The sequence below is a fragment of the Melanostigma gelatinosum genome, assembly GCF_949748355.1.
Source record: "Melanostigma gelatinosum genome assembly, chromosome: 10".
In the NCBI taxonomy this organism is placed as follows: domain Eukaryota; kingdom Metazoa; phylum Chordata; class Actinopteri; order Perciformes; family Zoarcidae; genus Melanostigma; species Melanostigma gelatinosum.
Window position 1 is genome coordinate 24,484,287 of NC_136643.1, and position 26,736 is coordinate 24,511,022.

At 44.3% G+C, this 26,736-nt stretch overlaps 1 protein-coding gene across 1 annotated transcript; it reads right to left on the bottom strand.

Annotated features, from left to right (window-relative positions):
* Positions 1-4,189: 4,189 nt before the first annotated feature.
* LOC306783368 (aryl hydrocarbon receptor-like) lies at positions 4,190-21,333 on the bottom strand (the record flags this gene model as incomplete). Its single annotated transcript, XM_079276984.1, has 11 exons — positions 21,203-21,333; positions 17,113-17,300; positions 12,807-12,904; positions 10,883-10,972; positions 10,464-10,587; positions 8,800-8,933; positions 8,507-8,709; positions 8,189-8,298; positions 7,072-7,213; positions 5,191-6,781; positions 4,190-4,354 (listed from the first exon to the last, which is right to left on the bottom strand). The coding sequence occupies exons 1-11, from the start codon at positions 21,241-21,243 to the stop codon at positions 4,190-4,192; spliced, it is 2,886 nt and encodes a 961-aa protein (XP_079133110.1). The 5' UTR covers positions 21,244-21,333.
* Between the last annotated feature and the right edge of the window lie 5,403 nt (positions 21,334-26,736).

Sequence of the window (26,736 nt, forward strand, 5' to 3'; positions counted from 1 at the left end):
CTGTCCCTCGCTCTGCATGCACTAGAAGGTCATGAACCCTCCTGTGGAAATGTGAATCCCACTATCTTCACTCTGTTATTGCTGCTGCCCTCTGGTCCCCCTCGTCTCCAGTCCGATTCATCGCATATTGTGAGCCAAAAGAAAGGGCAGAGCAAACTCTATAAAGCCTTTGCTGAATGGGTGCTACAAATGCAGAAAGTGTGTGAATGTGATGCTCTATTAGAGGGAAATAATGCACAATATCCTGTGGCACTTTGATTTTAGACAGTTTCCTAAATCCCACAGAGATCAGTGTTAGACATCCTTTGTTTTCTTCTTGCGCAGTAACTTTATTGTCCCGCTCGTATGAGTCAAATCAGTGGCTATGCATTCCGTTTAGTACTCTGATGAAACAAGTGGGGCAAACTAAGCGAACTCATTAGATCTTAACAAAGCTAGCTAGCTGCTAGCCAGCAAATACCGGTCTCTGCTGGAGGATCTGGGTCTCTACTGGGGGCCCCGCTGGAGTCTGAGCTGAAGAGGTTTCTGGTGAACCTGCATGATGTCATCTGGTTTCAGTGCACTCATCTCAGCCCTGAGGCTTTGAGGCAGAAACATTCCTGGTCTACAGCGTATAAGCCTTCAGCGGTGATCATGCGTCTCCAGCCAAATGTTTTAAATTCTGTACCAGGCCTTGGTACACACACACACACACACACACACACACACACACACACACACACACACACACACACACACACACACACACACACACACACACACACACACACACACAGGTGTTTTCACTTAATTACCTCTGCAGTACTTGAGATTGGTTGACATCTTCAATCATCATGCTCCTGTTAGTTGCGTTGCACCTGTTTTCATGAGCTCATGTAATTCCCGGCAAAGCCCCGCCCACCTGCGACCACAGCTGAGGTCTGATTGGCCGGAGTATAAGTGGGAACACCTGTGAGGATCTGCAGGAAGGCAAATCAAGGGGCTTTACATAAAACCATCAAAAGACAAAGTTCAAAAGAAACAAATTATAAAAGAACATTTTCAATCCAACAGAAAATAAGAACACGCTAAAATTGAAGACAGGTGGAAAATACAAGAATGAATGTTATGGTGCCGTTTCAGAAATGATTTAATAAAAGGAAACTGAACATTTGTATTTTGGAATATTTTTTGCCACGAACAGTAAATTCAAATAAAATCGCGTGTAACGTGTAGATGGATCATCACACTAACATGGCCCTCTATACTGCTGTTCTTTTTGCATGGGGCCACCAGCCAAAAAAGTAGACATTGACTGGTTTAATTTATGAAGATGCATTATGTTTTATAAGCTCATCATATGTGTTTATTTGTATGTAAAAGCGTGAAACTGAAGACTAAAAGGTCAATTAAGAGTGTGATATTTGCTTCTCATGTGTAGTATAAAGCAGCATGAAATGGAACTAATATATAAAATACTTTCGTTGTATATACTTTTCCTTAGACAAGTCAAAATGTCATCTACACACTCGCACAGCTTTTTAATTAAGACGGCCAAATGTTCCCGCGTGCAGGATGTTTTTCTCTCGCAGCTTCTTTTTCTGTATCTGCCAAGTTATTGTAGATATTTCCTCTGAGGATTTAAATATTCAAAGTGAGAGTTTTGGTTCAGAATCGAACATCCACATGTGCATTTGTGGTAAAAAAAAACAAAAACGTTTTGATATGAAATCCATATCATCTGCTCACTTTTTACGGGTGAATTCATGTTTTTTTTTCATTGACTACCGTGCTGCTGATGTGCTGGATGCCGTTTGTTTGTTTGTTAGTGAGAAACTGTAAACAAAAGCATTTCAATTGGTGGAATAATTGATGAGCCATGGGACGTTTTTTTAGTCTTTTAAACAATCCCAGAACGTCAGACCATTAAAAACCTGGATAGTTTGCTCCTCGGTGGAGTAACACTAGGTTCACTTATGACAGTGACTTTTCACACACTTGAACCTCCAAATCGTCTAACAAGTGTCTTCACCGTGTGAAGACATGTAGAGAGACACCACACAGCTCCTCAGCAGTGTTTCAAACTGTGACTTGACACGGCGGATTCCCGTCTCGCTCATGCTGCCCCGCTGACGACACGAAGAGCAGTGTGTGTGTGTGTGTGTGTGTGTGTGTGTGAGACGACGTGTAAGAAGTCCGCAACGGTGTGGGGACCATACTGTGACTGCGTGTCCCTCGTCGACCTATTGAGAATGCCAGCGCTGCGCCCCCTCTGGCCGCGCGACGGTCACAACGCATTACGTGACGTCTGCAGGCAGCGCGTGCGATGTCAGGCCGAGTCCCGTCAACCGCAGCTGCATGGAGGCAGGAGTCTCTGTTCGTTTGACAGGAAAGTAAGAGGCTCTTCAAGGAGCAGGGATGACACAAACCATCTCAGAGCGGACTGAGAATGAAGAGGACCACTCTTGGATTTTCAGCTTGGATTTAAAAGCCACACATCAGCAGGCTGGTGGAGGACATATTCAGGTACTTTACTGATGTAAAATTACTAATACCGCACTGTAAAAAAACTCCTTTAGTAAAAGTCATGCATTGCAAATGTTCAGTAACGAAGTACAACTGACAAAGTAGAAGTACAAGTCCCTAAAATTAGAACTGTACAGTATGTGAGTAAATGTACTTAGTTACATTCCTCCAGCTTCTAAAATGAGCACTGAGCATCTTTGTTGTTTGTAGCGGCTCTGTTTCCAGTGAACCATGCAGACGTCTCAGAGTTAATGTGGTAATGATTTATTGATGTTAAAATGCTTCACATGCTCGAAACGGGTGACTTGACGTAGAACTATGTACATACCGGTATTTGTCCAAGCTTGTTTGCTTTTATATACACCTTTTTTTCACATCGTTAATAAGTCACATCAATCACATTAAATATAGCAAACGTTTCCACCCGTAGCAAAAAGAAAGGGAAACAAACGAGTCAACTCGAATGACATGTAACCACGCGTGTATCACATTTCAACATAGAACATAGAATAATATTAATACCAATTGTAATGACATTATTTGAACAATTAAAATGGAAATCTCTTTTCAGCATCTCTTCGCCATGAAATGATTCTCCTCCGCATCACTTTCCAGTCGCTTTGCTAAATACAGGAAACCTTCTTGTTTTATTTTCAGTGTTTGCCATTCTGTCACTGCTGTGTAGACCTGAAGTCACTCACCTGATACATATCGGCACGCTTTCTACCGTTTAACAGAAAACGTCGGATGAGACGATCGATATGAGTTCATCTATGCGAGTTCATATGGACCTTCGCTTCCTCACGTCCTCAAAGACGTCAGGCTTTTCCTTTAATTATCTGGGATCGTTGCTGCGATGGACTCGTGTCTGGATTCACTGATTCCCTCGAGGAGAGAAAGTGCAACCGCCGCTTAGCTAAGAGGGGTGACGGAGCACGACGTCTTTTCTTAATTCTGTACAAGAGAAAGTCGGTTCAACCTTCAACCAAAAGAAAAGAAAACTCATCCAGAGGTCCAACATCATCAACGACAAAATAATAACAATAATACTTCAAGTGGAGGAAGATAAAAACGATGACACTAACAGTTGTACGAAGTGTTTGTGCTTGTGAGGACATTAACCCGTCACCTGAAATGTGCCTCAAAATAAGAATAAAATAAAATGCAAACGGGTCCATGTTGCATCGGTAGCTTCAGGGATAAAGCGGATGTTTCTCATCACCATCGTATCCCCGACCACACTGTCTCCGCCTCAGTTCGTTTGCTTCTCTTTGACTGTTCATATCTCAGGACTGCAAAATATGCAGACAAAGATGCAGACAAAGACAAAAACAGATCAATAATGTGTGTTAAGATTTAAACATTGGATAACAGAACTATCCATATTTTACTTTTACGCTTCTAACTCTAAATTCTGCTTCGTGTTGTATCTGAACGCAGATTTGTGAAAATCATCTTTAAAAAAAACATTTCTGTGTTACTTCACATAAACTGAGCTCTCTCGACTGCATTATTGTCAACAAAGGACTCGTATGCTAATATGACTGGATATACAACAAACACACAAACACAATAATAATTACAAATTGGAAAGCTCTAGGCCTACATTTATTCAGCTTTGTTTGTCGTGTTATCTAGAAGTATAGGGCTGGTCCAGTCACTGTGTGTGCTGCGGGGCAGCTGGTCAGAGGTTGAAGCCGGTGGCCGGCTGGTCGGGGAGGCTGGACAAAGTCTCGGGGACGGGCATCTCGGGGACGGGCATCTGGACAGCTGGGGGCGCTGCTCCGTTTCTATTGGGCAGAGCACAGCCTCCTGGGTAAGTACCGGTCAGGAGGCAGCCGTTCTCCATCTGCACGAGGCAAGAGGACGTCGTGAATACACACAGCGGGAAGTTATACTGTAATATACAGTCACATATGGAGGAAGAGGAAGCAATGCTCGGGAAACAGAAACCCCCTCAACACCCAGTTTCATCATTAAAGTTAAACTAATTGAATATTTAAACCCATGTTGTTAGAATAACCACGTGGGGGAGGTGTGGTAGTAAAGAAAAAACTCCAAGATTGAAGTTCTCTACAATTTAAAGAACAAAAATAAAACAAGCATGTGTTTTTAAAAATAGTGCTCGAAACGGGTGACTTGACGTAAAGTACATACCTGTATTTCTTCACATTGTTAATAAGTCACATCAATCGTATTAAATATAGCAAATTTGCAGAACATCTCACTTAAAAGTTAAGATGCAGGCTGAACATCAGACATGGTGACAAGCCCCAAATAATAATTCCACGATAATATCAGAGAAAAGCAACACATTCTCATATTTACGAATGTGGAACCAGCAAATGTTTGTATTTTACTTGAAAAAATGACTTGAACGATGCCAATCATTGTTGAAGCTCTACCGGACTGACCCCTAGAGCACCAGTGCTAGTGTGGCTAAATACAAACAATGTTACCAAAGACATGACGACAATGATGCGTTATCCTTTGTAACGTTTTGAAAACCAATCCCCAAACAGCATTTTTAGCTAAGAGTGCGAGAGGCATGTTGAAAGCGCCAAAGCGCCAGGAAGTATACCTTTTGATGTTATAGATCCTTATTAAACAAACGATTCCCAAAACTCAAGAATGAACTGCCAAGTTCAAACCATAACAACATGTCAGCGTTTTCAGCATCCTCACCTTATTGGGACCGGGGTCATGAGGGATCTCAGAGGCCACCATGCCATAGTGGTCCAACTGGCGGCAGGACTTGGCCACTCCGAGGATCTGCTCCAGGGAGGCGTCGGGGGGAGGGCACTGCGACAGGCTGGAGATGACCTGTGCCAAAGGAACTGGGATCTGCTCCAGCTGCAGTTTGTGGTTCATCCCCTGGAAGGATGAGACTGTGGACTCGGCCCCGCGCTGTTGTCCATTCCTCCCAAACAAACCACCTCCGCTCATGGTGTAATCCGCATCGGCAATACCGGGCATGCTGTAATCCATGCAAGAGTCCAGCGAGGGGTTTGTCGGGGGTTTTCGGCCGTTCTCTAGGCAGGAGTCGCCTCCCAGACTCTGACTGAATCCGTCGTCCTGCCACTGGGATTTTCCCGCCACATGCTCGGTGCTGGAGATGCCACACAGTCCGTTGAGGTTGGCTGCCTTCTGATCGGCACGGCACTGCTGTGAGAGATGGTTCTGCACCCTGGGTATCTGCTGCTGCTGCTGCTGAAGGTAGCGTTGATGCGTTTGCTGCTGATGAAGCTCTCCGTCCAGCTCCGAGGCCTTGCCATTGAACACAGTCTGTTGCGTTGTATAGTGTTCCAGTTGTATCCCTGCACCGACTAGAATGTCTTGGGCTTTCCATTGTCCACTGGCGATTGATTGATTTTGCCCCAGCAGCTCTCTGCTCTGCTGGTTCCAGTCGTGCACCACTTTATCTGGGCGCATGTTGAGGTGCTGCTGCATCTGCTGGGACAGCTGGAGGATGGGAGCGTGCCCCACCAGGGGAGGCTTATGGTGAGCAAACTGCATTTGCACGTTAGCGTCAGAAGAGGCATTGCTTTCAGGTGGCGACGCTGCGGTGGCTGTCTTCGAGGCAGAGCTGAGAGGCACCTGCCCTCGGTGCTCTGTGGGCTCCGTCTTCCCCTCTATGGAGTCGTAGATGTATGAAAGGATCTCATCGTTTGTCAGCAGGTCATCCAAGGTGGGCACGCGTTCGGGGTCCATCTCGACCCTGATCATCCGCTCGTCTAGCAGCAGCAGCTCCAGGTCCTCGGCGCTCAGCCCCAGACCTTCCAGAGCTCCAAACAGATCGCCGTTCGAACAACCCCCCTCTTCCGAATCCACGACCCCGTGGCCCTCCAGAGAGAGGGAATCCAGAGTAGCCAGCAGCGGGTCGAAGCTGTTGCCCAGCTCCGTGAGGCCTGGACCCAGCACGCCGTTGCTCGGCTCGTCCCAGCTCCTGTGCAGGCTGGAGGGTTCAGCGTCTGAGAAGCCCATTTGCTCTCCAAAGAAGCTGTGGAACGACATATTGGGCTCCGGGGCGGGCTGGCAAACGTACACCGACTCATCCTGACTCATGAGCGCCCCGAGAAGAGAGCCAGGGTCCAAGCTATCCCTCAGCAGCCTCTCAGTCCGGCTCTTCTTTGACTTAATGCCATTTTTGTCATGGCCTCCATCTCTAAAGGCTGCTAAGGGATGGTTGGACTGGTAGAGCAGGCCCTCACCTGTAGCATTGGTAAAGGGTAGATGCATGGAGCGCTTACACAAGTGTTCTCCTCCCTCTTCACCCCTATAAAGACAGAAACCGTGATTATTGTCTGGACACAATTCATTTATCTTGGATGCTAGCTTGCCCATTTGCCCAGTCTGTGTCCCATCATAACTGAAACCTATACATGCTTCTATTCATAGTTTTCACATGACTAAAGAACTGAGCTAAATTCCCTGCATACATCAGATTAAAACGCATGGGAAACTATCATTTCTCCCCCTAGAAAGTTGTATATTATATCAAGGTGCTATGAGTTTACTCTGCCTGTCTTTGGTTGGTTTACAACAGAAACGGACAGTAAAACATACAGGAGAGGCCTCTGGGTGGCGATGATGTAGTCTGGTTTGCCGTTCTTGTACACCAGCCTGGCGTTGGCCTGGACCCATTTCCAGCGATTCGCCTTGGTGAGGAGCCTGAACACCGTCAGACCACTCTCTCCAGTCTTCATCACTACAGATATAGGACACAAACACACGTATGATGACTGAACTGTGTGACAAAAAGAATATAAGCCCGCTGAAAGCATTTTATTTCAGCAGTGACAGAGTCCAAGACTGTAATGTTGCACATTGGTGGTAAAATCCAAGTATCATTTGTCCAGTCGTATGCTAAAACTTCATTATTTAAAACACGACCACGTAAACGGTCTTGCCTGCACAAGTGAGATGTCAAAGATCTACTCATTTTTCAGATTTTTCTTTTAGCCTGGAGGCATGCGAGAAAAACTGAAGTTTTCCTCAAGAATTTAGAGTAACATTCAGTGAGTAATTCAAATAAAAACGGTCATTTTGTGGCTGAAGTTTTCCTTTAAGGGGAACTAATATTAAATGGAAAATCAATCAACAGAAATGCTGTAAATCTTTGGGAACAAGTGGAAGCTGTGGCTTGCTGATGGCCGGTTACGCTCTGGGGATCAATGATGAATATCTGCAGAAATGTTCGTTTAAATCTGGCCAGTAGTTGTTGAAAAACTGACCGTCATCCTCTCACAATTTATTCGATTTCAGAATATATTCAGTAATATGCATTTACTGCTTCATATTACAAATTACTGTGAAACTTGAATCATGAGGCCTTTGCACAAGATCATCTTAAAATACAAAAAGCTCCTTAAAGCAGTCTGGCGGAGCCCATGAATCCACTGTTCTCTCTTCATTTTGTAAAGAAGGAATTTGTCATTTGTAATTTACAGGAATGCACTACTGTTTTTGTTTTATTTAGTTTGTCATGTTTTTCTTATGTTGTGCATCCCTGTGTTGCATAATGACAACAAATGATGCTTGAATCCTTTATTAGAGAGACGAAAGGGACCGAAGGAGAGCGATAGATGCACTGAAGTCCTCCGCCAGACTCGGACTGCGAACGTCCTGGTTCCCGGTCGGTGTCTCGAGCCCGACACCACGGTGGCGTTCCAACACAACTTACTTCTGACATGGTTCTCCGCGCAGTACAACATATCCGCTGCATGGATGAACTGATAGCCAGACCCTCGTACCCGCAGTTCAGCCTCCGTGTACCCCAGTACGATCTTCCCCCTGCACAAAAAAAGACCATGATTACACAATGACACATCATACACAACACATCCTACATCTCATCTCAGATCTTCTTCTAGGAAGTGTCTCCTACAATTAATTTCTGCTACGATTGTTTCATCATCTCTTAAAAGCATCTCAACAAGTCAAGAGACAAGAAGATATTTGACACTAAGACATGCACGGGATGTTTATGTGTTAGTATTACTTTGCATCGCAGGCCAAAGGGGTGAAGTCCAGCTTGTGTTTGGTTCTGAAGATCATGTTCTTGGTCCTGATCTCCAGGATGGATGGAGGCTGCAGAGGAGTCGCGATGGCGAAAAGGGCGAGCTGAGGCGGCGCCTTCCCTCCGTTCTCCTGCCGCTGCTTCTGCCCGCGCAGGAACTTCAGTCTGCCCTGGATGTTCAAAGCCTGGACGGAGACAGCAAAACAGATCAAGTCTCAGAGACTGCAGAGCCCCACAGGAGCTTTGGCTCTCTTGTGTGTGAACATCTGACCTACCAGGAAGCCCGAGGAGTTGTCCAGGAGGCAGCGGAAGCGACACACGAAGCTCCTCTCCAGGAAGGACGAGTTCTCTGGGGGAAGCTGCTCGGGCTTGTAGGTGACCACGGCTGAGCTGCTGTCCGGTTCCATCTCTGCATTTACAAAAAGAAGACACATGGGGCTGCCAATATGAAGTCAGTTTCACTGGAGAATTTGACAGTGAGCTAACAATCCACAACAGCTCGTTTTCGCTGTTTATTTGCAACACCACGTCCACTTTTGAACAATGCAATCAAAAAAATAATGTGATCAGATTCCTCTCTAAATGACACCCGGGTCACATATTGGGTTTCACTTTGATTTGTGGCACAATACGGAGGATAAATGTTGACATTAGTTGTGCATGTGCATGTACGTAACACCTCTGAAGCAGTTTCTTGATTCCTGGAATGCCCAAAATAATGTCACAAATTTAAAACAAACTAAAAGCACATTTTAATAAACATATCATGCCGCCCACTGCATTTATTCTTGAGCTGGACTTTAATCTTGTCTGACATCATCAGCTGCCCTTCATCACATAAAGCAGACTTATGTCATGAGGCCTGGAGCGAACCGTCTCTACACGCCAGGTGGCAGCGTTTGTTGCAGCTGGTGGAGGAGGAAGACTGTGAACGGCGTCTCGGTGCAGCAGTGGGTTCGTTGAGTCGGCGCTGTGGGTCCTGGTCTAAACACATTGCTCAGAACCACACAGACGTAAGCAACTTAAAACCCAAATACAGATCTGGGGCCACTTTACTTCCTAAGCCACACTGAAGATTACAGAGTCATGTGACTTGACCCGAGCATGGTCTTAAGGCTTAATGCCTGAAACTGTGTTTACATTGATGTCCAAATGTGCATGTTCACACAGGCTGTGGGCTGCAGTGCAGCGCAGCACTATTTCTACACAGAAATTTAGTAGAAGTTTGTAATTAAGCCGTCATACATTTCAGATATACAGAGACTCGTAGGAAGTTGTGATGATGCAAAAAGAGGAATCGATGCATGTTCAATCAATGCACGGAAAATACCTGCAGAAGTTTGTCAGTATCCCCAGTTTCCATAGAGAGAATAGTGAACGGGCCTACAGTCACAAGCCCAGGGGCCCAACGTGTCAGGGGCCCCCCTGACCTTCATTTACAAAATATCACTCGAAGAGCCACGTACCAACCAAGAGATGCCAAATGACCTCAAAGAAACACAAAACATCAAAAGACTACAAAGACACACAAAAAGACAACAAATGGACACAAAACAACCACAAAGACACAAAAAGACAGAAAACAACTCCAAGGAGACAAACAAAAAAAGACACAAAGTGACCACAAAGACACACTTAATCATGAATCGATGCATGACGACCACAAAGTGACACACAACGTCAACATAAAGAGGCAAAAGCATCACAAAGTCTTTATGTCTTGGGGCCAATTGCCACAAAATATCTGCAAACTTCACAGATTTAACCGCCCTTCTGGCATTAAATAATCAACTGCAGAAACACGACTAGGAGCCACGATGAGACAAAATAGAACCTTCATCTCAACAAACCAACTTCCTTTAACATAATACATGTATATTTTGTAGGATCTCTCAGTTTCTCTAAATAGCAGTCTCACGTAGGAGGAGAGAGTCGTCACCTTGGGGGGAGTCCTGGGTGATGGCAGGCGGAGGAGGATTCAAGGCCCAGTGCAGGTTCCTCCTGAGCTCCTGCTGGTCCTCCGTGTGGACCAGCTCGTACACACTCTGGTGCATGACGTCGGTCTGAGAAACGACAACGAGAGGAAGAATTAGCAAGCAACAAAGCCATGATAGAAATACATCATGTCAGGTTGCATGCTTGTTGGTTTGGTGTTTAGGGTGTTTAGCAGACCCTCGTGACTGATTTTGGAGCCTCCCCAGCCCCTTCTGGGGGGGCGGAGCTAATAAATACACACTGTTCTATGGTGCTGGAGGTGTGTGAGATGTCGAGGCCGAGACCACAGCGGGGGATCTCTGTCACATTTTCTCTTTTTTCTGCTACAGCATTTAAGTCAGAGGTACAGACGGAGGAGAATACCTGGTGGAAGCCCAGGTAGTCCTGGATGGTGTGAGAGGAGTAGAAGATGGTCCCACCGGCTGTGATCACCATGACGAAACCGCTGAGAGCCTGTGGGTCAAACAAAGGACGCAGACAGTTCAATTATTGGAGTTAAGAAAATGGAAAACACATTGTAAGAAGCTTTGCCTGCGCTTTGTTCCAGTCAGTAATGATCAACCAAAATATCAGACATGAGGAGGTGGTTTGCAAGTGATCCTGATGAATGTCGCTCATTTCATCAACAAAGAGACAGAACAACCGCAACATACACAACATGTCCTGAAGAAAAATCACAAAACATCAAACGGCCGTAAAGAGACACAAAAAGTCACGAAACAACACAAAGAGACACAAGGTGCATGCGGGCCCCTGAGCAGGCTGCACTTCGACATCAAAGGAATATCGTCACAAAGTCTCCAAAACACATACAGCGAATCACAAACCTTTAGAATGGAACGATGTTGAGAGTGAAGATCTTTTTTTGTGCCTGGATGCAGGCCGTTAGTCAATTAAGATATGAATTATTGAATTGGTGTAAAAGAATATTTATAAAGTTCCTCAATTTGTGAGTAACAGCAGCAGAGTGGAGGTTCAGGTTCAGTAGATTGGAGCGCTACAGTAAAATAAAAGCTTGGATCTTTGAAGGAAGTATAGTAGGAAGGAAGGAAGGAAGGACATGAAAGGAAGAGACCAGGAAGGAAAAGGAGGAAGCATGCCGAATGAATTGTTCTCTTCAAATGGGAACAGCTGGTGCAACGTTTCCACCTCACTAAACGCACCATACCACACACACACACACACACACACACACACACACACACACACACACACACACACACACACACACACACACACACACACACACACACACACACACACACACACACGCACACACACACACACACACACTAAACCAGAGATGAGTCATGCTGGAGATGTTGTCTTTCTGAGTCACCACACACACACACAAACATCCAAATGTCAGGTTGAGCGTTTCACACAAACCGCTAACTTGCGCCCCATGACATCACTTCTTCACTGACTCGCGTTGCACTCATCTTGAAATAATCTGAACCTCTTGTGTAATTTCACCACAATGTCAATTCAAATTTAGGAAAAGAAGAAAACGCTCTGCTGCTGCTGTGATGTGCGACCGTCAGAAATGAGGTCATATCTTTCAATACCAGATATTCTGCTGATGTGCTCATTAACCTCCCGGCTGCAAGTGACTGGATTCAGTCACGAGCGTGAGCACGAGAAGAGCAACGCCTGACAGATTTATTTTGCATGAAATGGAATAAATTCATGAGCATAAAGATCTTTGTTGTCAGCTGTCGTCAACAATGACCAATTCTGCGTGCTTGTTTTCAACAATGAAGAAAGAGTAAACCATCATTCAAACTTCCTGCAACGCTTCCTCCATTTTCTGGCTCTGAATAATTGATGCGCTCACATCTCGTCCATGATTCACCAACGTCTGATGTGAAGAACAGCAAGGACACGACTCAGACTCAGAAATAAACCTCGCCTCCGTCTCCCCTCTCATCCCGACTATTAGGAGGAGGAGGAGGAGGAGGAGGAGGAAGAGCCCCCCCCCCCCGTGGAACACTCACTCGCCTTTCCTCCAAATGAGCTTTCATTTCTCATTACCAGCAAGCCGGGGAAATGCGGGCTTATCGAAATAACGTAATAACGAGCCCCCCCCCCCCCCAAAAAACCCAAACTGAATCAGTGCAACAAATCGCTGTCCTCTGAAACATAACGAACGCATTGAACTTTGGCTGTTTTGGGGAAATGAAGCATTTGTGTTCGCAGCAAACAATCTGTTAAAGAGATGATTAAAGATCCATGAATGAAGTGACGTGGAGAGAAACAGAGAGAGGAACGAACACGGCTTCAATACCTGCAGCAACAGTTCGCCTTCAGGAATCTTGACCTCGACCGCCGCTGCTGCTGCTTTGCTGTCGTCATCGTTCACAGCAGCTGGAGACGCTCCGGTGACTGTAGAGAGGGAGGGACAGGGAGGAGGAGGAGGAGGAGGAGGAGAGACAGACAGGGAGGAGAGACAGACAGGGAGGAGAGACAGACAGGGAGGAGGAGGAGGACAGACAGGAGGAGGAGGAGAGAGACAGACAGACAGACAGGAGGAGAGAGACAGACAGACAGACAGACAGACAGACAGACAGGAGGAGGAGGAGAGAGACAGACAGACAGACAGGAAGAGAGAGACAGACAGACAGACAGAAGGAGGAGAGAGACAGACAGGTTTTTAGTCCTGTGATGATGTTTGCAAAGCACTGCTGCGACTGTCAGATCGCTTTGTGTTTGGGGAGCTGAAGATGCTGCATGCAGGCCCGACTCCGGCTCCTTAAACATTCATCTCATGCAATCTGAAGGTCTACTTCACATCAGAGCTTTTGTTCGGTCTAACTTGCTCACATCGTGATCTTTATGTCAGCAGTGATCTACAGCAGAACAGGAAAACAAATATCCTGTTCTTTCGCTCTGCAGCTCTGCAGCTTTACACACCGAGCACAGTTTGATGCATACTGACTGGAGTGAATGAATATTAGTCTTTCACATCCTCAACACTGAAACTCTACATGAGTGAAGGGAAGCGTAACTACATCGACATACTTCATATGCTAAAAAAACTAAATGGAGATTTTGTCAATGATTATTATTTTTAAACATACAGCAGTGAGGTCCACAAAGACAAATTAAAGTGAAGCAAACATTCGAACGCTACTCTAATTGTGGACACAACAAGTCAGATCTTTGTATGAAAGAAATGTTATTTTGCGAATTTAGGCCAAAACTTTAAATATTTTTAATCTTTTCACCAAACCAAGTGATGAGAAAACAGCTGTTGGAGATAAAAAAGCTTTCAGTCTTTCGCAGGAATGAGTCGTTGCCACGCTCAAGCGAGGCGACAGTTCCTTTAGGCGATATCTGCACTTTACCGCTCAGAAATGAGAAAACACTGAAGAGTTACTTCAGTCCACGTTTAAGTGGATTCCAGATAACTCAGAAAAGCCTCTTCTTGGAACGGCTCCCTGAATGTCGGGTCACTCTCTGTGTCCGTGAATAAAAACACTGGCCGCGTGCATCAAATGAAAGGTGCTCAGTTGTGCACAATTTTTACAATCTGACTGCCAAATAAAGAGTAGAAGAAGAACAATGTACATGATACAAAGATCGTCAGCTGATTCACGACAATCAAGTAAATGGTTGGTTGCAGCTGATCTCGTGAGAATCATTGGCTGTTTCTCTAATGTGAGACGATGAGCTGCGGCGATGTCGTGAGAAAGACAGCGGTGGTCGGCCACGTTGATCTCTGACCCCTGCAGGAGCACCGTGCTGCGACCCGCGATCACCTTTGACCCCCGAGGGTGGCGTATGACATGATTGGGTGACTGGGTTCTGGGTCAGATCTTTTGTTGTCTGCAATGGGGGTTAACAAGGAGTTCATCCGAGGGGCGGGGCGGTGTTCGGGGTGTCGGGGCAGACACCGGACAACACGGCTTTGTTCGGAGGGTCCGACGGGGCTCGTACCTTCACACGAGGCACGGCTTTGGATCGACACCCCTGACCTTATTCCCATACACCTTGGGTCGACTCTTGGGTCGACTCGACGCTCGGCCGATCTCCCAGAAGCCATTCCAGTGAACCGAGTAGAGCAGCTTGGCTTTCCCAAACATGCTTATCTTTGCATAACTGAGCTCCGAAGTGACTGGACAACAAACAAAGTCAAACTCAAAACACAGAACATGACACGAGCGGGTCAGCGTCCATGACCTCCGTGTCCAGATGAGACCATCCTCACTTTGCTTCTATTTTGCTGCCTCAACATCGGTTGATTTAATCTCGGCCCTTCTCAAACGGAGCAGATGGCGCCGTTTAACTTGGGTTTTAAAATCCGTCTCGGGCGATCGGATCACAAGCAGACAGCACTAAACTCAAACCACCTGTCTGTTTGGCCGCACAGTTCTGAAGTGTAAACACTGATGCGTTCTTACGTAAAGTACGTCATCAAAGCTGCGGCTTTTCTTCTCTTCCTCAAATTGGTGAAGCCGGCGTTGTCCACGACATCTGTAATGTTTAGAAAAAGCCCTTAAAGATATATTAAGAGCGTATCAAACATTTAGGACGATTCTGGCCAGTCTGTGTTGCTTGGATTTCTTCTTCTTCTTCTTCTTCTTTTTAATGTTCCGGCAGACTAAGAGGGTCGGCGTTACGCTTTCGCAGTAACTCGGCCCTGGAAAGGCGCTACAAGCAGTAAACGCTGTAAAGTGGTGCCAAGATGAACAAGCCGACGGGTCACACACACACAGCTTCCTTTCAAACTCTAATGCCAGGCGTGAACTGATGCACGTAGCGATGCCCACTTGTGATCGGGTCCCCCAAGAAGCCCGGCGATACCAGGTGTGTCGTCATCCAGTCATCTGGCTGAATTGTATCTTCTTGTAACTCGTTTTTTTTGTGTGTTGCTCCAGAGCTGCAGTACAGTGATGAAGAGGAGGACTTCGTGGGCCTTCTTCTCACTTCATCATAATATATATTTTAACTTATCTCCGCCACCCATGCACCGCAGAATGGTGCAGTCACACTTTTAGTGGGCGTACATTGACGTGGAGGAGTTGCAGCCTGTTTCGCTGCTGCAGCGCTCTCCTTCAATACTGGACCAACTTTAAATAAATGTTGTCCCCATTAATCTCAAGACATGAGAAAATAGGGTTTTACTGAAATTACTGTTCATTGTCATGGGATTTGGGGCGGGGTCACTACTGATTACCAGGTTTTCCCCATTTGGTGGCCTGCATTCCTCACTGTGCTGTATCGTGACCAGCGGGGCTGGGGGATGGGGGTTAAGCCCTGTAGGGGAAGGACGGAGGGAAGGATGGGCAGAGTGAGGGAGGGAGGGAGGCAGGGACGTCATGAAGGGATGACCCGCTGATGATCATGTAACCCAGATAGCTCTGCCTTTCGTTTGTGTGCACATAGATGACCTACAGGAAGGAGGGGGAAGGGGAAGTGGCTTTTTCAAACAACAAATCATCGCCTTCATTCAGGCCGATATTTCCAGCTGTGTGCCAATTCTTTCCCTCTGCAGTCACAGGGATTATTTCTTCTAATCTCCATCTATGTCTACAACAGAGTGCATCTCACAACAGACTCGCCGCTGTGGGAACATCACAGGATTAATCATAACTCCATGTCCTGTACCACGTCAGTTTTAAACAGCGAGACGCCAACTACAGCGTAATCTCAACGCTCTGAGCACAATCATGACCATCTGACATGCGACTGAGAGTTTGGATTCTTGCAAGAAGAAGAAGAAGAAGAAGAAGACAAAGCGTTCCCCTCCGCGGAGCTGCTTCTGTAATGTAAGAGGCCCTGAGCTCGTTAATTACGTAGAGGCCGTCCAGGAAGTAGGCTAATGCAGTCAGACAAGAGGGCTCGTCTATAGGAGACACTTTGACCTATTTGTGCTGAAATCCATCATCAATAATTTACTCTGGCAGGACGAGTAGCCGGCGAATTATTCCATAATGTTATTCTTAATGTCTAAACGCAGTAAAAATAGAAAGTGGGCTTCATTTTGTTTCCTCAGGGCATCAGCAGTCACACACACACACACACACACACACACACACACAATAGAAATATGAGACGCATTAGCTCCAGCCGCCCAAAGAGACACGCTGGTATCACCGCCGCTGTATCCTGTCCGTCTCGCCCCAAACTGCCATCTCAAAAAGCCGCTGCCTGAATAAACAAACATCGCTCTGCCTCCATTTCATAAATTCTTTAAACTCCGGGGTTCCTCTCAATTATTCATGCTCCACGAGAGCATCCGACGGCCGCATTGCAGCATTCTCCGTGAAAGAGAAGTTTTATTACTGAGGTAATAATTCAAGAAAGTCGTCATTTTCTCATAGACTTCTATACAATTATAATTATTAATTTAAGTGACATACAGTCGCTCATTCATTTGAAATCGATCTTCTCTGAGTGTCATGGCACACGAGACGATTTCACAAAACTGTCCAACTAATTGGAAAGAGGTTTACGCGACAGACGCGATCATGTGACTGCTCTTATGCGAAAGAGCAAAACACATTAATAAGACAAAATCCAACTGCATGACATGAAGTGACACAGCCATTCCTGTTGTACGCAGAGCAATAAAGATTCATCTGATTTACCAGAGAAGACGTTCTTGGCCCGCAGGTAGCTGACACTCAGGCGGAGGATGGAGAGTTTGTCCAGACCGCCGGTGACCTCCTCGGGGAACGGCAGCAGGCCGGCCAACCGCTCCAGCTCCCCGTTCAACCGGTCTCGGTGCCGTTTGGACGGGTTGGACTTGGCCCCTTCAGTCGGTGCCTGCTTCACCCTGACGGACGTGATAAACGGAGAAAGAGGTCACAATCAACTCATCGGCGGCCACCAACGGAGGACCCCAAACCAACGTACAATTGGTTTGCCTTGCTTCCATCACCGGGAGGACATGTTGGGTCAAAGCAAACGTCTCCTACAAAAGTCGGCAGAAACGGAGCTTTCCCTCGAAACTTAATTGACCACACCGTTTTCTTTTATGGGAACATCATTTTTAGGAGACTAGGCTGAATTGTTTGGGGGTAAAGTGACAAATATGATACATTATATTTTTGATGGGGAGAAACAGGCAATGTGACAGAACCTTAATTCATATAGAGCGCTGCAGGGATGACATATTGTTGTCGGCCAAGTCAGCATCACGTGGTTCCTTCCACTGATGGATTTTGGATTACTGCAGAAAATAATCTCTGTGGCAAACAAACGTTTATGATACTAACACATTTTGTTCAGCAAGGTAATCTCCAAACATAAACACCACTTTCATGATTTTCTGAAGCCTGAATAAAATGTTCAGGAGTACAAAGCTAACGTTGGGCTTAGGGCTGGGCGATAAATCGATTTAATCGATTAATTCGAATGTGTGCTTTAAGGCGATGTGTTTTATTGAAAATCGAGAAAATCGCCCCCACCCTCCCCCCCCGTTGGGTTCCCGTAGTTGAGTGCGCGCGCATTGTTTACAAACGAAAACAATGGCGGCCAGCAGTGAAGCTCTCGTTCTTAAGAGAGGGAAGAATGTGTCTTCGGTGGTCTGGAAATGGTTCGGGTTCGTGTCATCTGACACAGAACAAACAGCCTCAAACAGAGGCATGCCGCCGAGTGGGAGAAGCGGTGCACCCTGAGGAGGGAGCAGGACCGCGGGAGCACAAGCGACGCTGTCTTCCTGGCAAAAAATATTTCGAAAAAACATGCACTACTGTTTAATACTGTTGGTTATGTTGTGAATGCACTTGATTTTGTTTACATGCACTTATTTACTGTGCAAAATATGTTATGTTGATGTTAGATCAGATGTTGCACTTTTGAAAATGTGAATGTTAAAGGGTCACATACATTTTATTTCATGCTGTGTTTGTATCAGTGTATTCAGTTAGAAAAGCTTACTGTAAAAAGTTACATTTGCACAGTTGTTTACAATGGAAGGCTACTATTTAATGCCATTTAATGTTATGTTTAATTTAATTTTATATTTAAATGATTCAGGGAAACAAAAGAGTGACCAAATACTTTTTGTATACTACAGGCACCTTTCTACAATGTTCAGGTTTTGTTTGCACTTTATTTTTATCAACCTACGAGGGAAAATCATCACAAAATAAAATAAAAAATTGTTTTCAACAGCTTCTGTCATCTGCAAAAATTTGTGGGGGAAAAAAATCGATTTAAATCGTGAATCGGATTTTTTGTAAAAAAATCGGAGATTTTTTTTTTTGGCCATATCGCCCAGCCCTAGTTGGGCTGTAAAGGAACTCCACCACGGTCACATGACTTCACCGCCACTCAGCTGAAGGAGGACGAGTGTTCTCGTGAGGACGTTTAGTCGTCTCATTTAGACTCTTCTCAGCAACCGCCTTTTTTAAGACACTTAAACGCTTCTAAATTCACCAGAGAGGTATTTACTGACCTCTTCTATATCGTAGAACGAAACATTAAAGTCTCTTGAGCTTGTGTTAACCGCAGACCTTATTTCAGGCGTCCAACCAAAAACAGATTCAAGAAATGTATCGACTTCGAGACGAGGGAAGTAGATCTGCAAAAATGCTGACTCATTTCTGGGTGTTAGGACTCCGTTTGATCAGCGTTTCCCAGTCTGACCGGAGTTCCCGAGCAGCGATTGGCTGTTTTAGAGACTCCTCGGCTCTGATTGGGTGTCTTTTGTTGCAAATAAAGAGCAATAAAAGGAGGCTTTTTGACAGACTCGGCAGGTCAACCTTTTAAAAGAATCAAATCTGGCCAAGAATATTGCAAAAAGTGCATCTCCAGCACTGACTGTGTTCCCAAATGATTTCAGTAAAGTGAGTTCAGACTCTGATCTGTTTGATTGGCCAAGTCTCTGCATGTCTAGTCTTATTATCATTATTATTGTTTGATAATTACTTTCCATTAATTATCTTTAACATTAAAAGTATTCTACGGTATTTTACCTTTTTTTCAAGTTACTAACCATCATCATCTACAACAACAGGGTTTGAATTGAATTGACAGTTTCAGGTGTTGCAGCAGCACAAAGACCGAAATAAGTGCAGAAAGAAAATTAAATGAAATGAAAATACGGGCATGCATATATATATATATCTCGTTATATATTGGATCATAATTAATACCTTGATTTTATATATTTTCCCCCACTCAGTCTATAAGCTGGTGTCATTGATCAAATGTCTTTCATGAATTGCCAGAGTACAAAGTCATGTCTCAAAACTGCACGTTTGATCTGATCAACAATCCAGAAAGTTAAACGTTGGTCAATCTGGAGATTTCAGCAATATGGCTGCTCAGGTGGCAGACATTATTATTTTATGGATTTTATGAATAAATTGAACCTTGATATGAAAACACACAAAATAAAAGCAATAATTCTTCAGATTGTGAAAACGTCAACCAGCGAGCAATAAATCCATCAGTTATCAAAGCAGTCACTGATCAGTGTGTGTGTGTGTGTGTGTGTGTGTGTGTGTGGGAGGAGAAAAGCCTCGTCATGAACCACACCTCTACACTGACCCTGCTCTGAAAACCTGATCCACTGAGTCAAATCTGAGCTTCTCTGTCACCAAAAGGTGCCTCACCATGGAGTCCATCATGAGTCCTCTCATCACAAGAGGATTATGGGTATTTTTCAGTTGTGCTACTTTTGAAAACAAGTCTCTCTCTGTCTCTGTCTCTTTGTTTTAGGAATTATTGTTAGTTTTTATTGACATCCTCCCAGATTAAAGCATTTTCAATGGAAACCGTCTCACTGCCTGTAACATGTTTGTAACATGTTTCACTCGCAGGATATGAATTACTGATGATAAAATAAATGACTCCATCAGAAGAGCAAAACATAAAGACACAGGTGAATCCTCCTCCTGTTCAGTCTTTATGAACACATGCTCACACTTTAGAATGAAGTCAAGTTGTTCATATTTCATTTGGATGACCTCATCACTGCGGAGGATTTAATCATGATGGAAAAAAGACGTTCGCGGTTCAAGTCAAAGCCTTAAAACATATAAAAGGCTATTTCTTTCAAATTGCGATTTGTAACATATTAAGCTCAACAAATGCATGTTTTATTAATAAACGACGGATTATTAAATATCCTAAACCAATCAAAAATAACCCGATGACGTTAAAAACAATGCGTCTGATCCTCTGAAGGGCGTTTTGACAGAAAATGGCGCAACAACCTGCATGAGGGTCCCAGTGACTCAGAGACGTCATAACAACTAATTACAAAATAATGCGAAATTAAAAATGCGTGTGTTCTTTACGTTTATTTGCGGGAGTATTTTTTTTAAATAGCTCCATGAATACAAAGCTAAGAGAGAAGCGTTGAAGGATATAATCAGGCCGCATGCAGGCCTGCAGTAATCCGCAGGCCTTAAATGAACCTCCTTATCGTTTGCATCATAGAACATCAAGGAACAGCTCATTAGAAAGCATAAATACGCATCACCCAGCACGTGCATTTACGATTATTTGGAGCAAACGAAACCGGGAATATTTTCTAAATCGATGAAAGAAACTGGTTTCTCTAAATGTTCTGGAGAAGAGCTGCAGGCTCGCAGCGGGTTTGCGCATTTAGGAACCAACGTCAGAATCCATGCTCTCCAGGTCGGTTTTTACCGTTTAACACGAGGCTGTTTTCAGTGAATTTAATTGGCATTTACAATAAAATAAATAAATAAACGAACTCACGCTCTCTGGACTGGTTTTCTCCGCTTGCGTCCTGCATACATGACGGCTCCTCTTATATAAGCCTCCGATGAATCCCCCAGAAACACGCAGAGCCTCTCTGCGCTACATGTAAACCACCGACAATATTCTGCTGTAATCCTCCAGAGCAAGACCGGCAACACATTCTTTAAATACACCAATCAATAGAAAATAGCATATTGCTGTCCAATACAAAAAAAATAGCCAAACGAAATAAGTTATACGAACAGGACCGTTTGTTTTCTGTGGGCCGATGCACTTCGGAGTTAAATCAAAATATGCAGACACGAGATTGGGCAGAATGCGATCCGCTGAAAAATAAAGTTAAAAAAGAGAAAAATAAGGAAATAGTCGCGGTCCCATCGGCCTTCACGGAAAGATGAAGTTGTTCCAGGTAGAAAGACGATGTTGAGTTTTCATCCTCGTGAAGAAAAAGATGAAATTATCTGAGAGGAGCCGCAGTCTGCAGAGGAGCCCTCCTCCTCCCCCCTCCGGGTTATAAATACAACCAAACAATCTTCAAATAAACGCATAGAAAGCTCCAAGTATTTACATTTTATAATATACATCAGTGCTGCAATCCAATTAGCGCCGGACATGAGCTGCAGAGGGGGGGGGAAGAGGGCGCGGGCAGCGAGTGCGCGCATTCCACTGGCGGGCACACCCGACACAGATTTCCGACGGTTGCGAGCACGAGAAGCTTCTTATGAACATTTACAGGACAGGGGCAGGAGGCGACGCGCGCCCACGAGGGAGAGTCTCCTGGAAACACGGGCCGAGCGCGTCCACGCCGGCGCGTTCGCGAGCGGGTCCCGGCGTCCAATCAGCGCTCACCGAGAGAGATGGAGGTTTATGTTGAGCCTGTGCTGAATGTGGGTCAGAGGTTAGACTTTTTAAATCATGTAGCTGAGTTCATTCCAACGTTCGGAGGAACTCTGTGTTTACGAAGAACAACCTGATAAAACAACGATAATTGATCTGCAATAGAAGATATTCGACAAAGTGACTAATTTATATTTTTGTAATAACAATGCAAAGAGTATTATCACCTGATTCAGCTGCTCCTCTTTACTTTGCTGTTTTGGTTCACTCAACGCTTTTCAGCCACAGCGGGCGGCAATTTGTTAGATTCCAAAATATCTCGAAATAGTCACTTTACACGAACCGCTCAGCAGCAGACGGACACCGTTAGCGACACAGTGAAGCATTTAGCAGCTAAAGAGACGGATGTTTCCCCTCATGAGGTGGTGGAGACCAAAAACGGAGCTAAAAGAGAGAGAATACTGGACTTTACATTCTTCAGGCGGCCACCACGTCCTCACGAAGACTTTTTCTTCTCGAGAAGATCCCGTCGTGTAAATTCTAAGGCTTCCATTCATTTGATGATTTAGTAATTTTGACATGTCGGGACAACATTAAAGGAGTTTCATTTTGTTCATCAGTCCCAACGTGCTCGCTGGCTCACAACAGATGCATCGTTAATGTTATTCATTTCACCTGCGCTGCTATTCAGCTATTCAGCTGCTCAGCTGCAGCGCGTTAACCAGCATGTGAACGATGCAGGTGTGCATCAGTTGGCCCTTTTCACAGCAGCTATTTGGACATCACCTGCAGGGAAAACACGGGTTAATAATATTATGGCCCTATTCCATTTAGGTGGGTGAGGACCCTGCTATGTGCATGCAGCAGCTCACTGGAATGGCTGTGATACACGAAATAACACAATTAATTTGATCAATGACACCTGTTCTTACCCAGACATGTCACAATGTCACAATGGCTGCTGGCAAAAAGAGCTTACATAAGAAGTGGACGTAGTCATCAGGATGTCACCCATTGGTTTGTGGACGGACGTTTTGAAGCCTCGAGTTTGGTGATTTTGCCTTCGTTATCTTGGATTGTGGCCATCGCCATGTTTTCTTTGCAGCCAATGAACAGAGGTTACCATATTTGGAATACGGAGGAGTGACATGGTGATGACAGATACGTCTAGCTGCAGCGACCAGCCAATCACAGTAAGCCCCGCCCCTAAAGCATCCCCTGCTTTATGGTCTGTTTGGCTCGAAATGGACCATAATGTACTAAATAAACATCATGTTGTATTGAAGACTTGAAACTGTTTACAATGTTTACTGAGGTAATAAATCAAGAGAGAAGTAGAGTCATTTTCTCATAGCGGAGGTTGTTATTTAAAGCAGGACATATTCAAGAATATCATGTATTTGATAATGTGATCGAGTGTTCAGTCAGTTCAGATTGTATTGTCATTTCTTTTCTAACCCTTTTAATCCAGTAAATCTCCGGCATTGAAGAGAAGGCACTGAAACAGCATTTAAACCTCTTTGATGGGAAATAACTTTTACAGGAAATATAATTGAACGGTTTACAGAATAAATGAAATATGAATAATTCAGATCGTTTGCCTCGGGGAGACTTGGACTCACGACTTCAGTCTCATCTTGTCGGACTGTGTGTAAACAGCTGCGGAGGTTGTGGTTTGACAGCAGACAGAGACAGATATGTCGAGTTGTTCGTGCTGTATGGAAATACATAGACCTATACATTGAGTCACATGACCACATCAGACCCCCACAGCACATGGAGAATGAAAACTAGGCCAACATGCTGGTTGTTTTGTATTATCTTTCATCTGTTAAGCATCAGCACTCCCCTGCTCTTCAGGATTACAAGATATTCTCTCATTTATATAAAACAACCTTTTATTAAATCAGGTAATATCATTTAGATCAAGATCTGTTTTGTAATAGAGACCCGAGTACAGCAGAAAAAAAGAAAACACAGCCAGACATAACAAAAGGCACAGTTACACTATTAGTAACACCGTGCTGCACTCTCCACTCTTTTATTCACGTTCTTCCTTTAATTTGTCCGTTTGTAGTTTTATTGAGGATTCAAGGATCATTTATTGTCATTCTGCAACACAGAGATACACAATCAAATGCAGATGTACCACAACAAACAAAACAAAACAGAAACAGCTGTGTATTCCTGTAGTTGTGCATTTATTGAATTTGCATCATAAGGAATGTAAACAGCAGCAACAACAACAATTCTCTGGCCAGATAATATGGACGATAGCTTCACATTAAAAATTAAACATGAGGAGAAAACATTGTGCCATGTAATAGTACTGTTAAGAATACACAAATATTATGTTCAGAATTAAAATGAAATACTGGTTTTGCCCAAGAAGCATCACAGAAATGTCTGCTGCTTGTTTACGGTAAGCTGTCATACATACGCTTCCTTTGACTTTGAATTGTGTTTATTTTTCTGTTTTATGCGCCGCTGCACACCACTGCAGAAATCCGTTGCCACTTGCCCTTCATGCTTCCAGGAGCTTGTGTGTTTGTTTAGACACTCGTGTGTCCCGCGGGACGGCATCGCCACGGCCGTCAATGTGTTTTTCATGCTCCGAGCCCAAGAGAGCGAGGAGGAAAGAGAGCTTGTGGTCTTTTTAAGTCTTGTCTGCCAGTCAAGGTTGTCCTGTCGGCCTGCAAGGGGAGCCGTGCATCATTTTCTGTAACTCGTGCAGCATGGCGGGATTCGCAAGCTAGCTCGCTCGCCAGCTGTCCGCCAGCTAGCTATCTAGCTAGCTTGCCACCAGCCCGCTGTAACCATAGACGGTATATCAGAAGATGACGTAGTCATTGTGTCGTCACCCATTGGTTTGTGACAGCTCTAAATGGACCACAATGTACTAAATGAACATTATTCTGTGTTGAAGAAGACTTGAACACAACATGGCGAAATTAGCAAGCTAGCTAACCAGCTAGCTAGTGGACAGCTAATTCCCCGGTACTCAAATGCTACACTGTTTACTGTTTACCCAAACAATATACAGTAGTGTAGGCCTACTGTGTGGCAGTCTTTTCATCAGCACATAGCACTGCAATCTCCCACTGTGGAGAATGTGGTGAAGCCATGCTTTAGGTTTACTGGCAACTCAGTTCCTCATTATTGTATGTTTAGGACACAAAATCAAAAAACGATATTCCCCTGACCCTTTGTCTGGAATGACTTAACTGTTAATATCTTAGATATGAGATATCTTGCATATGAGATATCTTGCATGTAACATTGGCAATCTGTCAAAAATGGGGCAAATGGTACAGCCCTGTATCTGTCATTAAAACAAACATGACAGTACAAACAATCACTCAAGCCTTCAACCTTTTACTTACAACAGGGATAGACTATCAAAGAGAAGTGGGATGTCAAATCCTACAACGAGTTGTACATAATAATACTTTAGCATGCAGGCTCTTTGTCCACAAACTTTAAATTGTGCCTTTGCAGCGGAAAACTACTGAAGGATGTTTGAGGTTTGTGGCTTCGTCAGTCATCAGTTGAAATGTGGCTTGGGGCCCCCGAGGGGGAAAAGAGGGGCCGGATTATTATATCTCAGTCAGTAACAAAAGAAAAACTACATGTAGAATGAATTAGTACACAGGCCACACATATTTAACTTCCTGTTCTCCTGAATAAAACCACAAACACTTCCTGGTTTGAAAGACATAAAGTCGTTTTTTAAGAATATTTATTTCAGTTCTTCAAGAAAATAAAAGCCAATGAAGAATCCTTTAATAAGAGAATGATGTTGGGAGCATCAAGAACAAACATTTGTTACTGTACAGAAATCACAATGCCTTTGATTTTCTGCACTTTTCCTTCACTTTGTTGTGCTACAAACGAAAAGTGCAATTTAACGTCTGACATAGAAGACATTGCATTTAACAAAAAAGAACCTGAAAGTTATTTAAATAATGTAAATATCAGATACAAATAAGAAAAGGGATGTCCAAAATGTAGTTTCCAGTACACAGCTTCCACGTCCGACCGTCAGGTTACCACATTAAAGCAGACTAGCAGACTATTAAAGCAGGTGAGTGTATTTCAGGTGGAAGTTACACAATCTTATACTGTGATCCGACTGAGCATCAACCTTGTTTTTGCGGCTGTACTGTATGTTTGTATGCCATGTTTGCTCGAGCCAAGAGAAGTTGCCCGAGCCAAGAGAATATATATATATGTTGGCTACTTATAACCTTATTCATATTGTAATATCGATGGATGTGTGACCACAGACTCATTATTAGTGCTGCTTACATGACAGACGGGGGAGAGTGAGCCCTCTGGTGGACAAAACCAGCATTGCTCTCTACAAAATGATAAAAAAGAATCTCTCACCAGTGCTGTGTGCTCCCACTTAAAACCCTCCCTTTTATTCTGTTCTATACTTCTTTATATTACTGTATTTTATTTATCTATTGACCATTATATCTGTATTATACTTGTACACATTTGTCTTTGGTAATGTTCCTAACCCCATCGTTGTGCTCTTGGTCCCAGCAGAGGTGGGTCATGCTGGGTAATGTCGCTGTGTTTGTATACGCGTGCACATGGTTGTATTGAGCAACACTCCTTAAAAAGAAAGTTATAAAAAAGAAGAAAGAAGTTGCCCTTTATTCTTATAAACAAATGAGCCAAACACA